This window comes from Eptesicus fuscus, chromosome 8 (genome assembly GCF_027574615.1).
Source record: "Eptesicus fuscus isolate TK198812 chromosome 8, DD_ASM_mEF_20220401, whole genome shotgun sequence".
NCBI lineage: Eukaryota > Metazoa > Chordata > Mammalia > Chiroptera > Vespertilionidae > Eptesicus > Eptesicus fuscus.
In genome coordinates, this window is record NC_072480.1 from 4,587,446 (window position 1) to 4,602,342 (window position 14,897).

The 14,897-nt window shown below is 40.4% G+C and overlaps 1 protein-coding gene across 2 annotated transcripts in view; it reads right to left on the reverse strand.

The window, feature by feature from the left end:
- Positions 1-2,342: 2,342 nt before the first annotated feature.
- NBEA (neurobeachin) overlaps positions 2,343-14,897 on the reverse strand; it is an 896,160-nt gene continuing 883,605 nt past the window's right edge. For both annotated transcript variants that reach the window (XM_028135810.2, XM_008158996.3), the window contains exons 55-58: positions 8,139-8,240; positions 5,717-5,913; positions 4,759-4,910; positions 2,343-2,848 (exon numbers count right to left, since the gene is read on the reverse strand). In XM_028135810.2, coding sequence (XP_027991611.2) covers positions 2,758-2,848; positions 4,759-4,910; positions 5,717-5,913; positions 8,139-8,240 — 542 coding nt within the window. In that variant the 3' untranslated portion in view covers positions 2,343-2,757. The remainder of the gene's footprint in view (positions 2,849-4,758; positions 4,911-5,716; positions 5,914-8,138; positions 8,241-14,897) is intronic.

Sequence of the window (14,897 nt, forward strand, 5' to 3'; positions counted from 1 at the left end):
TGCTAATGAAAATATGCCCAAGGATGACTCACCCCAGAATCACCTGGGGGCATAGATTCTGCTCTTAAAAATAAGCTCCCAAGCCATCTTTCACCCAGCAGATCTTACTAATACGGGGAGCCACTGCAGGGCACTCAGCAGAGGAATGACTAGGTTGGTAGCGTAGTCTGACCCTCTGGCGGCAGGATGGACTGTGTTAGGGAGAGGTTGGATGTGAGACTCAGACCCTGGTCAAGATTTTGGTGACAACCCAGATGATGGTTCTGGAAGGGGTGTGTACTAATTTAAAGAGACCTTTAGGTAGCAACCAGCTGGCCTGCAAAAGGGCTGGGTTTAGGGAGCCAGTGGGCTTCGATGACGGACAGACTCTGGTGTGAGGCTGGGGCGGAGAGTGACGTAGCCTCTTCGGGCTCCTGTTGGTTCTGTCCCTGTTGTCCCGGGAACGCACATGGCAGTTCACGTGCAGTGTGTCACTCCCCGGGCCTCTGTGGTTGCTGCCCCCATTGCCCACACCGATGTGAACTGTGGCAGTTCCCCAGCATGGCTCCCGCTGTCCACCCTGCTCCTCCACGTCTGCCAGTCCCCGCCTGCGCCACGCCTGGTGGGTGAGAAATTCTAGAAATCGTGGTTCAAATTATTATAGCATTATCTGATCATATTCATGTAATGAGAAATCATACCCTACACCATCACCTGCATTTAGTTCCCTTAGAAAAAAACAGTAATAACACCACAGTGGATTATATTATATAGAAGAAACAAGGGCAGTTTCCCTCCAGCCACTGCTGCCGCAAATCCCTGCCAGATGGCCAAGCAGAACGGCTCATGTTTTACCAAATGACAGGACCTCATTAGGACACGATTTCATGTTTCAGAGGCTGTAGGCTTTTATACAAGGTGATGTTCGTTTCTTAAACTTGTATGACGACATAATGAATGCATGTAAGTGAAGTGTCCAAAGAAATGTAAAGCAATCAGTAAATTCTTTGCATATTTTATTTTTCATTTGTTGATATCCAACTCACACACATCTGGCGTATTTTACATCTTTGCAAAAAAACATGGTTACAATAGCTTAAGGAATTTATATATCCAAAATATTCCACCATGATCTCAAGATGAAATGAACTTGTCTTCCAGATGTTCTGTGTCCTCCCGATTCTAAGCTACAAACTCAAGATATTGCTTACAGCCTGGTGATGAATAACTTAATCATTACGTTGATTCCCCAGAATTTCAGGATTTCATAAATATAAACAACAATGAAGAAGGAATTCAGTGCTAAAACTTACTAGTATAGGTGAATAACAAATAAGTAATCACATAAATAAATAATGACATGTTTCTGGTGCAAAGTGCCAATAGAAAGAACCCATTATCCTGTTTTATCTTTTTAAATAAATGACTGCAAGTAAGTGTAAATTCTGAGAAAATTACATTCCTGTAACATGCCTCATAGCCCTACTGACACAATATGTACATCTATGACAATACAGTCACCAAATATACAAAGTAGAAACATAAAGTGTATATACCCCTGGGTGTATAACTTGATCATTACAATGTATGGAAAATAATTTGATAGCCATAATTTTATATCATAAAAGATGAAGTGCCTTAGACTAAGAATGAGACTTTAGGTGAGAATTTCACAGAAACCTAAAATAATAACTTTAGTTATTGTTATGATTAAGTCCAACTTGTTATTAAAGAAACTAAGCTATTCAAGAACCAAATAGAAAAACAAAACAGCAACAACAACAACAACCAAAAAGCATCAGATTCTCTTCCCATAAATGTACAGAGACTAAGCCAGCAGATGACTCTGGAAGAAATGTCCAGAAGCTGGGAAGCCATTACTGTTGGATTAATGATCATGACTCTATTTATACAATAAAAACCCAGACCTCATCCCTAAACCCCCTTTCTGCTGTATCAAATTATGATGGGTGGGGCTGAATTTTCTTTGTATAAAGTACCAAAAAATGGCAAATAATGGCTTAGTATCCAAATGCTTTATGAGCAAATTTCACTTAGAAGGGATGAATTTAGATTAAAAAGTACATACCATATTTTAGCGAAAATGTCAAAGATTACCGATTGATCCCAAATACAACCATTTCATATGAGCTGTGTCCTTGGACAGATCTTCACGTTTCATAGTGTGGATGTACCTTTTCCATCGACATCAGGGTTAAAGAGCATGCAAGGTGTAACTCCACAATAAAACTAAGAAACATTTTGGTGTGTTTTTTTTATACAAGGTTTTACTTTTACAAAAGTATCCCTTTAAATAAGATGCATCTGATGTACAAAGTATCAAACATGTTTTGTTTTGTTTTGTTTTGTTTTGTTTTGTTTTGTTTTCTCAGCTTGAAAAGAGGCTGGAAATGGGATGCAGGTTAGGTTCAGAGCTTAACTTTGTAACAACTGGACACAAGGTTCCTCGGAATTGTCAAGTATCTTGTGCGTCCTACTACCTTTTCTCAATTAACCACAATATATGAAATAATTACCGTAACATTTCCCAATTCTTATAATTTACATGATATAAGCTTGCTTGGTAGCAGCTTGTATTTAGTCATGAAGAAATACACAAAGTAAAATGGCTGCTGACTACAATGTACAGCTATTGCTGGGTGTGATGGAATGTACATACGGAGGTGATGGAGACGAGTTTTTCCACCAGAGATATTGCCTTTCCATGCAGCACTTGTGCTCTCAGCTTTAACTTGGCTTTTGGTTCTTCATTTGTCTTCAGTATCTATTCTGGTGCTCATAATGCCACCGATTAAAATCTATGTTGAAAGCTACAATGCTACCAGAAGCCATGCCAGTGATCAGAGTCCTGGGAAAGCAGAGACAGCAGTAAGAGTGACACAAATCACGGATGTGGTTGCTATTTTACACTAGACATGATCATGATCTCCAAGTTCACCACCTCTCAGTCCGGTGCTCACTGAGAGGATTAAAATGTATTCGTGGTTCTCCTGAGTCAACCCCACATGCCTGAACGGCCAGACCGAGTACAGCTTAATGCTTGATGAGACATCTTGTCAGATAAGCACTTTGGAGGATGCACCCTCAATATATGTTTATCTAACAATTCATAACTTATGTGCATGTGCTACAAGTCCAACATAGGCCATTATAAAACACAAAAATCACTGACATGAAGGATGAGATTATTTTTGTGTTTTATAAGGACATAGAAACTTGATAGTGTCTTTCCTTACTCCTCTTCAGTGATCCCTGACTCCACTGTGACTACGCATGTGCTCTCTGACTGACCCACCTCTCCACACCCAGAGAAAGCCTTTACTGCCTTCCCCACCTTTCAAGAAGAAACAGGTCTATTATTCTGTCCTTGCTTCTCTCACATACAATTATGGTTACTTGAGCTCTTTGGGGCCAGTAATCTTGTTATGTGTTATATCCTGCTTAATCTGTGATGGTGGTAGCAAATGTCTGCAACCTGAATAGATGATGAATAAGTAAGAATATCAGAGAGAACAGTTCAACTACTTAAGAACACAAAGTATTTCAAATACTTTAGAAACATCTTTGCATCTATAAGTAATTACCCAGTAAGCCATTCCTATTTATTCATTAATATAGACTACAGCATTTTAGAACACTCTAAGAATAATCTGCTTAAATTTTCTTTAAAAACAGGCTGAGCTGCAGATGAAATATCCCTTCTCCAAACTAAATTAAATTATACTGCTTTTTATGACTTCAATACCATTTTTACTATATTATAAAGATGCTTTGTTAAATTTATTACATAAGCCTTAATATGTGTAATATTTTAAAACCAATATTCTTATAAAGAATATACATATGGTTGAAAAATTTGATTAATAAGCTTTCCTTTTTTTCTGTTAGAGGGTGGAGCAAAAGTAGGTTTACAGTTGTTCATATGAAAAACAATATAATAATTAAATAACAATATAAAAATAATCTCTGTTTCACATACTCACAACTACAAACCTACTTTTGCCCCACCCTGTGTATAGCAAAACATGAGAAATTACATACCATATTAAAATTATACAGTTTTAATTTATTTTTAAAATTTAGACATTTTAAGACTTTACATTCTAAATAGTATTTTCACTATATAATAAACCCAAAGGTGAATTTTAGGAAATAGCAAAATACTGTTGCAAACTAAGGAAAAATGAAAAATCATATTAATTAAGAAAAGATTGTAGTGTCTCAGGGAAACACATAAAATTCAGGAAAATAACATAATTGAGAAAAATGTAAATAAGAAAATGGGGTGGGGATTGTTTTGAGGAACGAGGCAGTGCCTTGCATCTTTTACAGCAGGCACCAACTGTAGCCACACTGTGTGTGTTTCTGGAAATGAGTTAGTGGGAAGTACGCCTGCAGCTGAAGCTCAGCTCTGCTGAGACCGTCTCCTTTACATCATGTAGGCCAGGGAGGCCTGGCTGAGCCCGTGGGAGGGTATGAGAGCAGAGGTGTTGATGGGATAATTCTGTTTGGGGCAGTGTCTGGCTGTGCCTGTTCGTTTTCAGACTCCCTATTCCCCTTGTTTTCTTTTTGTCTTCTGTTTCCCTCTTGCCAGAACCCTCTATTACACCAAATACTCCTCTCCTCAACTTTCCCTTTTCTGAACTAGTCTTTTTTCCATCTGGATGCTGGAATTTACAGCATTAGTTCACCCTTGGTAGAATGTAAAGACCTTTCCATGACCATTCTCAAGTGATTACACCTCCCCCTGTGGCTCACCTCTGGTCATGGGACAAATCCATTGCTCTAATGCCAGCGTCACACCCGGGGTAAATGTACAGCTGCTTGAAGTCACAGGCCTGCCAGACTTCGACCACACCGTTGTCCCCTCCAGTCACCAGGTTCTGGCCATCACTGCTCAGGAGAATCGCCTTCAGAAAAGGCAGAAAAACAGCATTTCTCCCAGTGTCTCCCAATCCATGGTCACTATTAAAAAATACTCAGCACAGTTCCCTTCTAATTATTATCAGCTTTTAGCCATTTGTCCAAGTTTTCTAAAGTCTGATCCACGGAATTTCCAATGTGGAATTCATCAAAGTTATTACATAAACAAAGGATCTTATTAAAACTAATTTATGTTACAAAATAACATAAGTCCCAAAGAGAATATTATCAATCTAATCCAGGAAGAAGTTGAGAATGAAGTAACATGATGTTTTGTTAAGCCCCGAATATTAACAACATTAAGACTTTTAGAACAAATGGCAGGAGCATATTTCAATACAGATTTTAATCATGATAAACCAGGGATTACAATTTGTTTGTGAGTGGAGGATAATTTGGTATATGTAATTTTGGTCTACAGTCCTAACAGTAAGATTCTTTTATAAAAATTTAGGGGCTACAGCACTGACACAGCTGTTTAAAACTGTGCAAAAGGAGTTTAAAAAAATCTCTTTAAGAGTCTAACCTCTAATCAAACAGCAGCTATTATCTGCAAAGCCTAATTCACTGAATTAATTACTTGGGATTAAATGAACTTTGGGTTTGTTCAAAGAATCCAGTCACCCTTGGTAGAATGTAAAGAACTTATATGAATTTATATGTCTTTAAAACCAGCACACATTTATTGGATACCAGAGAAATTCTATTATGAATCCCAATATGAATACTTAAAATAGTCAATATTTAATCTATTGGTTTTAGTCTCTATTTAGCACTAAACATGCAGATTTACCCGTGTTGAATCATTGATTTCCATTTGAGCCAAAAGCTTCCCATTAATACTGAAATTGCTGAATCGCCCTCGTTCGTAGTATATGATACAGTGGCCTTCACTGGAGACAGAAATCAAGCGCGGGAACAAGCAGTTTTCTGGTCCTTCAAGGGCTCTCAGCAAATCTCCAGTAATTGTGTGGACAAGGCAAGGGCCCTCTGCAGAATGGAGGGCATCAATGGCCAGAGTCATTGGTGATGACAAGTCACATATTAGCGACCATAAATCCGCAAACCATCCCTGGTATACACTCAGATGTGTAAAAGAAGGTAGACAATAAAAAAGAAGTATGCTGGCAAGAGCCAAGAGCCGATGTTATGTTTGAATGGAACAAAAACAGAGAACTATTAAATAACACACACATATCTTCCAAAATTTTTATCCGGTTAAAGACTTGGTCTTTTCCTCCATAAAAAGGATATAGTTCATAGATTATGTGAAAATAAAAAATTATGTGACCCAAAAGTTTTTTCTTAATTTGCTTTTAAAAATATTTTCTTGCCGAGACCGGTTTGGCTCAGTGGATAGAGCGTCGGCCTGCGGACTCAAGGGTCCCAGGTTCGATTCCGGTCAAGGGCATGTGCCCACCTTGGTTGCAGGCACATCCCCAGTAGGGGGTGTGCAAGAGGCAGCTGATCGATGTTTCTCTCTCATTGATGTTTCTAACTCTCTATCCCTCTCTCTTCCTATCTGTAAAAAATCAATAAAATATATTTAAAAAAAATATTTTTTTAAAGTTTAGGAGAATCATCAAAACAATTGCTAATTTTGTTTAGTGTATCAAAATTCTAATATTTGTATCACCTAAATACATTATTATCAGTATTAAGTTTTACATTTTCTATAGTCTAATCATAAAATGTAGGAGGCAAATTAAAAATAATTAATCAAGTAATTCAGATTACAGTTACGCTTTTCGTCATTTGAATAAATGAATAGTGAGGCAGGGGTGTAAAAGTAGTATGGGGAGTGACTTGTTTGCTCCAACTGTGTTCCCCCTGTAGAAATTGTGTTTGATAAGATAAAAAATTTACAAACTCATAAAAATAACTTGTTAACATAGTTTGGTATCGTCTTCCCTGCCCATCTAAAAACCTACAAAAACTGTAGGTAAATTAAATTTCAATCAGTTGATTTAAGTAGGTACAAATATTATAAAATAAGCGAAATTATAAAGCCATACCTAAGTCTTTTCCTGATTACTAAAGTAACAGAGATGCATTATAGAAAATACAGAAAATTAGAAAGAAAAATAGCATCACTTCTAAAGTCATCTGTCACCTACAGAAAATTAATGTTTGTTCCCTATGCCTACTGGCTTTTATTTTTTAACTTTACCAGGTAGAATGACATTACACATATTGTTAGTGTTTCTTTTTAATTAAAAAGACATTTATTGAAAATATTCTATGCGTATATCTCTGGGTTATTAACTCTTAGATACAAAAATGAAGAAAACACCTTCCATCCCTTCTATTTCTATGGATATAAAGCAACCAGAATAAGCTCCTAAAAACCAAACCTAGTCATCTCATCACCTCGCACAGAAAACTTCAATAGTTTCCCACTGTACTTATAATAAAATAAAATAAATCGCAAATCCTAGTGCCACTGGCCCTTCCCACCTCTTCAGCCTTCTTTCTCTTTAACTCTGTGGCATCCTCACTCAACCTCTTCGGTTTTCTTTCAGTTTCTCTAAGATTAGGCTTCTTCCTGCCCCAGAGCCTTCCCATAAAGAACTGGTATCTGAGCCAGAATTAGAACCCAAGTTTCCTGACTTTTCCTAAAACAACACTTCTGCTACAAAACAAACCAAAACACACAAAAAAAACCTAAGTTAGCAATTTTCAACTTTTTTCATCTCACGGCACACATAAACTAATTACAAAATTCTGCATGCAACAGTGTGCCTGCTAGGGCACACCAATTCAAATAGTTGCCCTAAGTGATCATTTTTTCTTTTCTATCAACCTCTACCTAGTCCCCTTTACTTAGGAAGAAAAGGACTAATACAGGTGGTGGTCCAAGGCTATGTCTGATGAGCAGGGTGATGCCCCACCAGGGTGACTCCCATCATGGACACCTTCCCTGTCTTCATCCCCCTTGATTTTTATATGTAGGTTTTACAGGCTGCATCACACAGGAAGTGCTGCAGTTTCATTTTCCAGTATTCTGGCTAGAATGCCGGTGACCACACCATATAACATAAAAGTTTTTATATCAGTCCTGGTAATTATTGATACTAAAACTAAACAGCTGCAAAAATCCTAGGGTTACATTTGTCTATAGAGAACCTCCTAAAGGAAAAAAATCATGAATCATGGTTAACTTAAGGAAATGGTACGGTTTTAAAAGACCCAAAATGAAAGAAATATCTTCTGACCTTTAGCACCACTGATAACAAGTCCAAGCTCTGCACAGACAGAAACACAGACAACTTCATGGTCGTGGCCTGTGAGAACAGCCCTTGGTGCAGGATAGTCACCTGCAAGGAAATAGCAACAGAGAGTACTGTATGCTGATGGCAGAAATGAAGAGGTACACCATTAAATCAAATGTTTAAAATAATAACAATTAATGTTTGTTAATGGCATTTACTAGCTGTGTTTTACCACGAGCCAGTTACTTAACCTCTCTGCTGTTTCCTGCTTAGATGACTAGATAATGTAACAAATATAACGTGCTTACATTATAAAGTGGTGATAATTATTCCTTTTTCCTGGTTATTGTTATAAAACAGATACCAAACTGCCAAGGCATTTACATGCCTTATTTTATTTAATAACGGCAATATTCAGATGAGTTAGGCACTGTTATTATCCCTCTTCTATAGCCAAGAAACCCATGTTTATAACTTGTACAAGTTCATACAGCAAGCAAGTTCTGGACCTAGAGCTATCTAATTTCAAAATGCATGCTCCTACCCCTTTAAAAATGTCCCCACAAAACAGGCTGAGGAGCTTTGACTATTTTAAATCCTCACCAGTGGATATGTTTATTGATTTTAGAGAGAGAGAGAGGAAGGGGGAGGAGAGAGAGAAAGAGAGAGAGATGAGAGAGAGAGAGAGGGAGAGGGAGGGAGGGAGGGAGGGGGAGAGAGAGAGGAGAGAGAGAGAGAGAGAGAGAGAGAGAGAGAGAGAGAGAAACAGTCATGTGATAGAGAAAAATGAGAAATAAACATTGACCAGTTGCCTCCCATACCTATGTATGTGTCCTGACCAAGAATCAAACCTACAACCATTTGTTTCAATGGATGACATTCCAACCAACTGAGCCACACCGGCCAGGGATGATTTTTGAAGAGAAAGGAAAGGGAAGAAGAAATGGTCATCTTAATTTCCCTCTTGACTTCATAAAGTCAAAGCCAGCTTCAGAGTCCAGCTGAACTATATGCCATAAGCATTCTCACTGCAAGGTGCTTTCAGGAACACTGAATGAATGCCTTCTAAGTGATAGGCATTCTCCCAGCGGGCTAGAAGTGGGAAGTATAGAGGTATAAGGCATAACCTGGAACTGTTGAGAACACATCAAACAACCCTGGCCTTGCATAGGCTGGCTCTCACCACCGGCACTCAATAGTGAAAAGCATGAAGATGAACAAGTGTACGTGCACAGAGTATAGTAGGGACCCAAAAAATCCGCATATAATTGAAGAGAGAATCAGAATATTTGGTGAATAAACTGCATGAAAACAGTGTGAGAAGGGTCAGCAAAGTTGAAAGGGCATCATGGCCCACACTGTCTTACTGGGAAAACTAGAGGAGCCAGTTTGGAAGGAAAGTGAAGGATCTCTATAGGCTTGGGGTGCAAACGTGTGGAGGAAAAGAAAACAGAAAGTCATAAGGGAAATCTGGAAGGTGAGTGGGGTATGGTGCCAACCTGGGAAGGGCTGTGAGGGTTCCTTTGGTGCGTGGGAAAAGAGAGCCAGTGTTGGCACTAAAGGAGGACCCGAAAGATCCACTGGAACAGCTCCTAGGGCAATGGAAACTAAGGAGAAAATACACAAATGGGACTACATCAGAATAAAAAGCTTCTGCGCAGCAAAAGAAACCATCAACAAAACAACAAGAAAGCCCACTGCATGGGAGAACTCATTAGCCAATGTTATCTCTGATAAGGGTTTAATCTCCAATATTTACAGGGAACTTATACAACTCAACAAAAGGAAGATAAACAACCCAATCAACAAATGGGCAAAGGACCTCAATAGACACTTTTCAAAAGAGTCTTATGAAAACAAGCTCAAATCCACTAATCATCTGAGAGATGCAAATTAAAATGACAATGAGGTACCATCTCACACCTGTCAGAATAGCTATCATCAACAAATCAACTAACAACAAGTGCTGGCGAGGATGTGGAGAAAAAGGAACCCTCGCGCACTGCTGGTGGGAATGCAGACTGGTGCAGCCACTGTGGAGAACAGTATGGAGTTTCCTCAAAAAACTAAATATGAAACTCCCATTTGACCCAGTGATCCCACTTCTAGGAATATATCTCAATAAATCAGAAACACCAATCAGAAAGGATATTTGCACCCTTATGTTCATAGCAGCACAATGTACCACAGCTAAGAGTTGGAAACAGCCTAAGTGCCCATCAGAGATGAGTGGATTAAAAAACTGTGGTACATCTACATAATGAAATACTACGCTGCTATAAAAAGGAAGGGATTCTTACCATTTGCAGCAGCATGGATGGACCTGGAGAGCATTATGCTAAGCGAAATACGCCAGTCAGAGAAAGATAACTACCACATGATCTCACTCATTTGTGGAATATAATGAACAACATAAACTGATGAACAAAACAGATCCAGAGACAGAGAAGCATCGATCAGACCATCAAACCTCAGAGGGAAGGTAGGGGAGGGTGGGGGTAAGGAGGAGAGATCAACCAAAGGACTTGTATGCATGCATATAAGCCTAACCAATGGACACAGACACCAGGGGGGTGAGGGCATGAGTAGGAGGGTGGGGGGCAATGGGGGGGGGATAAGGACACATATGTAATACCTTAATCAATAAAGAAAAAAATAAAATAAAACAACAACATAGATAACTGATCTATAAAATATGTGAACAACATGATTCGGGACAAGCATGTTTATACATCAATATGACAGTGTAACAGTTGGGATTAAAATATTGGGCAGAAACAAGCAAAGTAAAATTAAACAAATATATGGAAAAAAATTAAATTCACTGAAGTGAAACTCCCTTGAAGGCAGTGTAAACAGAAAGATGGACATAAAACACTTACAGGCAGTATAATCAGACTCAACAAATATCAATGTTTTGTAATACCCCACTATTTCATTAAAAACATCACATGTATTAATATCTTATGTTGCCTGTTTATCTCTTTTAATTTAAAAAGATTTCTTATTGATTTTATAGAGAGGGAGGGAGAGAGGAAGAGAAGGAGGGAGGAAGGGAGGGAGAAACATTGATTGATTGGCTGCCTCCTGCATGCACCCTGACTGGGAATCAAGCCCTCCACCTTTTTGTGTATGGGACGACATTCCAACCAACTGAGCCACACCTGCCAGGGCTCTCACTTTTCATTTTTAAACAGCTCTAGCTATGACACTGGTTTATCCTGGCTGTGTTGTTTAGTTGATGCTATAATATCATCTTAGCAAAGAGTATTACATGTAAATATGCCTTTGTGCACATATATAAACATCATTATTCACTTTAAGTTGTCAGTATCATTGCCCTTTACTTTTTTCATTAAAAAGGCATGTTGTAACTTGGTCTTGTAACTACAACTCTTCCAGAATTCTTGGTATTTCTCAAGCTATGGTCTATGTACCCTGAGATCTGTGAATATTATCTGGAGGTAGAAAAGTTCTACAAAAAGTTTCAAATTTGAGATTTGTATTTTAATAATTCTCTAAAAATGTTTTTAACCAGTTATAAGGATAAAATTTCTGTCAAAATTTAGTCTATGGCAATTTAAAATTGAAATTTAATTAAGTCATTGTTTCTCCAAATAGGGCTCACGGGGTCAAGAACACATTTCTCAGAGTCATTGTTAATGACAATTTTGTACTCTTTAAAGGGATCAGTGAGATTAGTCGAGTTTGAGAAACATTGCTATAGACTTATTTTTTGCTCCAAGTTCATCTTTTCAGATAGGCATCTATCTGATTTCCCTTTGTTTTTAATGTATTTTTACTAGAGGCCTGGTGCATGAAATTCATGTATGGGAGGGGGGTCCGTCAGCCCAGCCTGGGTCCTCTCGCAATCCAGGACCCCTCAGGGGATGTCGGGCCTAAACTGGCAGTCAGACATCCCTCTTGCAATTTGGGATGCTACACGCACCAGTGACCATACTTTTCATACAGGTGAAAGGCATCTTGCTGTTGGATGGGCAGCTACATTTTTTTGCCCTGATTAAAAAAGTAGTTCATAACATGATCCTTCTGAGGCAGTAGTACCATTTTTCCCATCTTATGGTGGAAAAACTGAAGCAGAGAGAAGTTAAGTAATTGGCTTTATCGCACAGTTGTGTCAGAATCAGGGCCAACCACAAATTGTGCAAGCCAGAGTCCATGTATGTCATCGCTGCATCATCCTGTTTTTTCAGTGTTAGAGTAGCCTCACCAGGCTTTAATTTTTAAATCTAAGAAACTGTTCCCAATATATAGGGTAGGGTCCCTAGGCCTGGCCAGTGCTCAGGGCCATCTGTGGGGCACCCAGTGGGCCGGACGATCGGGGGCCCCCACTTGCACCTGCTTTGGCTTGCAGCCTGGTGCTGCCCTCTGGCTGGTTCCACCCCCCAATTGCTGCCACCGGTCAGGGGCAGCTCCTGCGTTGAGCATCTGCCCCCCCAGTGGTCAGTGTATGTCATACAACCAGTCGTTCTGCCATTCAGTTGATTTGTATATTAGGGTTTTATTATATAGGACTAGAGGCCCGGTGCACGAAATTCGTGCACGGGGGGAGGATTCCCCTCAGCTCTGCCTTCACCCTCTGCAATTCAGGACCCCTACACCTTTTTCTTATCTAGCTAACCTCTTCATATTTAAAAAAATTAACTGAAATATCACCTACTCTAGGAAATCCTCTTTGAACAAATGTCTTTACAATTTGCATTAAGTATTTTCATAGTATACCATTTTTTTTCTTTAACAGCTACTTAGAGTGGATGCAATGTGGTTTTCATTCTTGCATTTGAATTTTTTCTTCTTGCTCTTGTAATAGCAAAGCTTATCCAATTTACATTTGCCCTTCAAGGGCTTATATTTTGTTCAGTTTCTAGTTGGCTCCCTGCTTTTTTTTTAAGCAATAAATTTGGGTTGTGATAGTAAGCCTCACTTGTAATCAAGCCTGTAGGTCTCTCTATCTGAATATTTCTATAATACCTATCACTTTAGCATACCAGAGATTGTGTTCATTTATAGAAAATAACAATAAATGTCACCTGATCATTTGATCTTCTAGTAATATTTTATAGCAAGATGTATTATTCCAATAATTTAACTATTACAAAACTGAGGCATACAGAAATAAATCACATTGAACAATAAAAAATGACTCAAATATCAAAGCATAGTACACTTAGGGCCTCCCTTGTCCTGTGCCTCAGATATCATAGCATAGTACACAGTTCACATGGAACTCAGCTTCCTTTAAAATAGGAAGGGAATCAGCTACTTCCACACATATTTTTTTTTTATTTAATTCACAGCACAACTCTTTGAACTAATTGTTGGAAAATCATCCTAGCAATTGCCTCTGTTCCTCTCTGTATTGTTGCCTTACATTCTGATGTTATCACTGCGCTTTTATCATCCACTCGCTCTAATAAGATTGTGAATGTTTTAAGGGCAGAGATCATGACTTGAGCTTGTGTTTCTCTGTCATGGTGCCTAGATAAATACTCAAATGCCATCCAGTCCAAATGACTGTGATGAGAGAGGCCCACCGTTGCTGGAGACCTCTGATTTTTATTTAAGGGGCCTCACTTGTTTTGGGCCTTTACAGAGGGGTGAGTAGGGGCTGAGGGAATTTGAGGAAACCCAGACAGAATTCTCCTCCTAAGATGGCACCCGGGACCGCCAGGCATTTGTCCAATTAAAACCCGGACACACAGCAATAACAAAGGCACTGGTCTCCTACTGCTAATGCGTGGGGATCAAACCCCAGCCTGCAGGAACTCACCCACACAGTCAGGACCAGGCCGCTGGGTAGACCTGGGCTGGTGCTCCTAACTCTGGGGAGAGAGAGACTTCCCATGGCTGCAGGCTAGAGGCCCTGGACTCCACGCCACGCACCCAAACAGGTCCCTAGCGCAGGTTGGTGAGTGGAGTGGCTTCTTCGCGGGGCAGCGTGGCCAGGCTCGGCCTGGTCTGTTCGCCTCATGATCGAGGGGCGGCTGGGCCTAGCCTGTTTGCCCGTGATCGTGGGGCAGCTTGGACCTGGGCTCTTCGCCCCGTGATCATGGGGCAGCTCAGCCTGGCCTGTTCTCCCTGTGATCACGGGGCGGCTCGGCCTGGCCTGTTTGCCCCGTGATCGTGGGGTGGCTAGGCCTCGCCTGTTTGCCCCGTGATCACAGGGCGGCTTGGACGTGGGCTCTTTGCCTGTGATATATGGGCGGCTTGGACCTGGGCTCTTCGTCCCGTGATCGCTGGGTGGCTCGGCCTGGCCTGTTCACCCCATGATTGCAGGGCAGCTCCGCCTGGCCTGTTCGCCCCGTGATTGCAGGGCGGCTTGGAAGTGGGCTCTTTGCCTGCGATTGCTGGGCGGCTTGGACCCAGGCAGGCGGCAGGGCGGCTTGGACCCGGGCAGGCGGCATCGGGCGCCGCCTGCCCGGGTCCAAGCCACCTGATGCTGCCTGCTTGGGTCCCCATCTCAGCTTGGATCCGGCTGCCCAGGTCCCCGACTACAGCTTGGATCCCATAGGCTGCATAGGGCCTCTGCCTGCGCGCCTGCATATGCAAATTTACCCACCATCTTTGCTGGGTTAATTTGCATATCACTCCTGATTGGCTCTGGGCATAGTGGAGGTACGGTCAATTAGCATTTTTCTCTTTTATTAGTGTAGATTGATTTCAGAGAGGAAGGGAGGGGAAGAGAGATATAGAAACATCAATGATGACAGAGAATCATTGATTGGCTGCCTTCTGTGCACC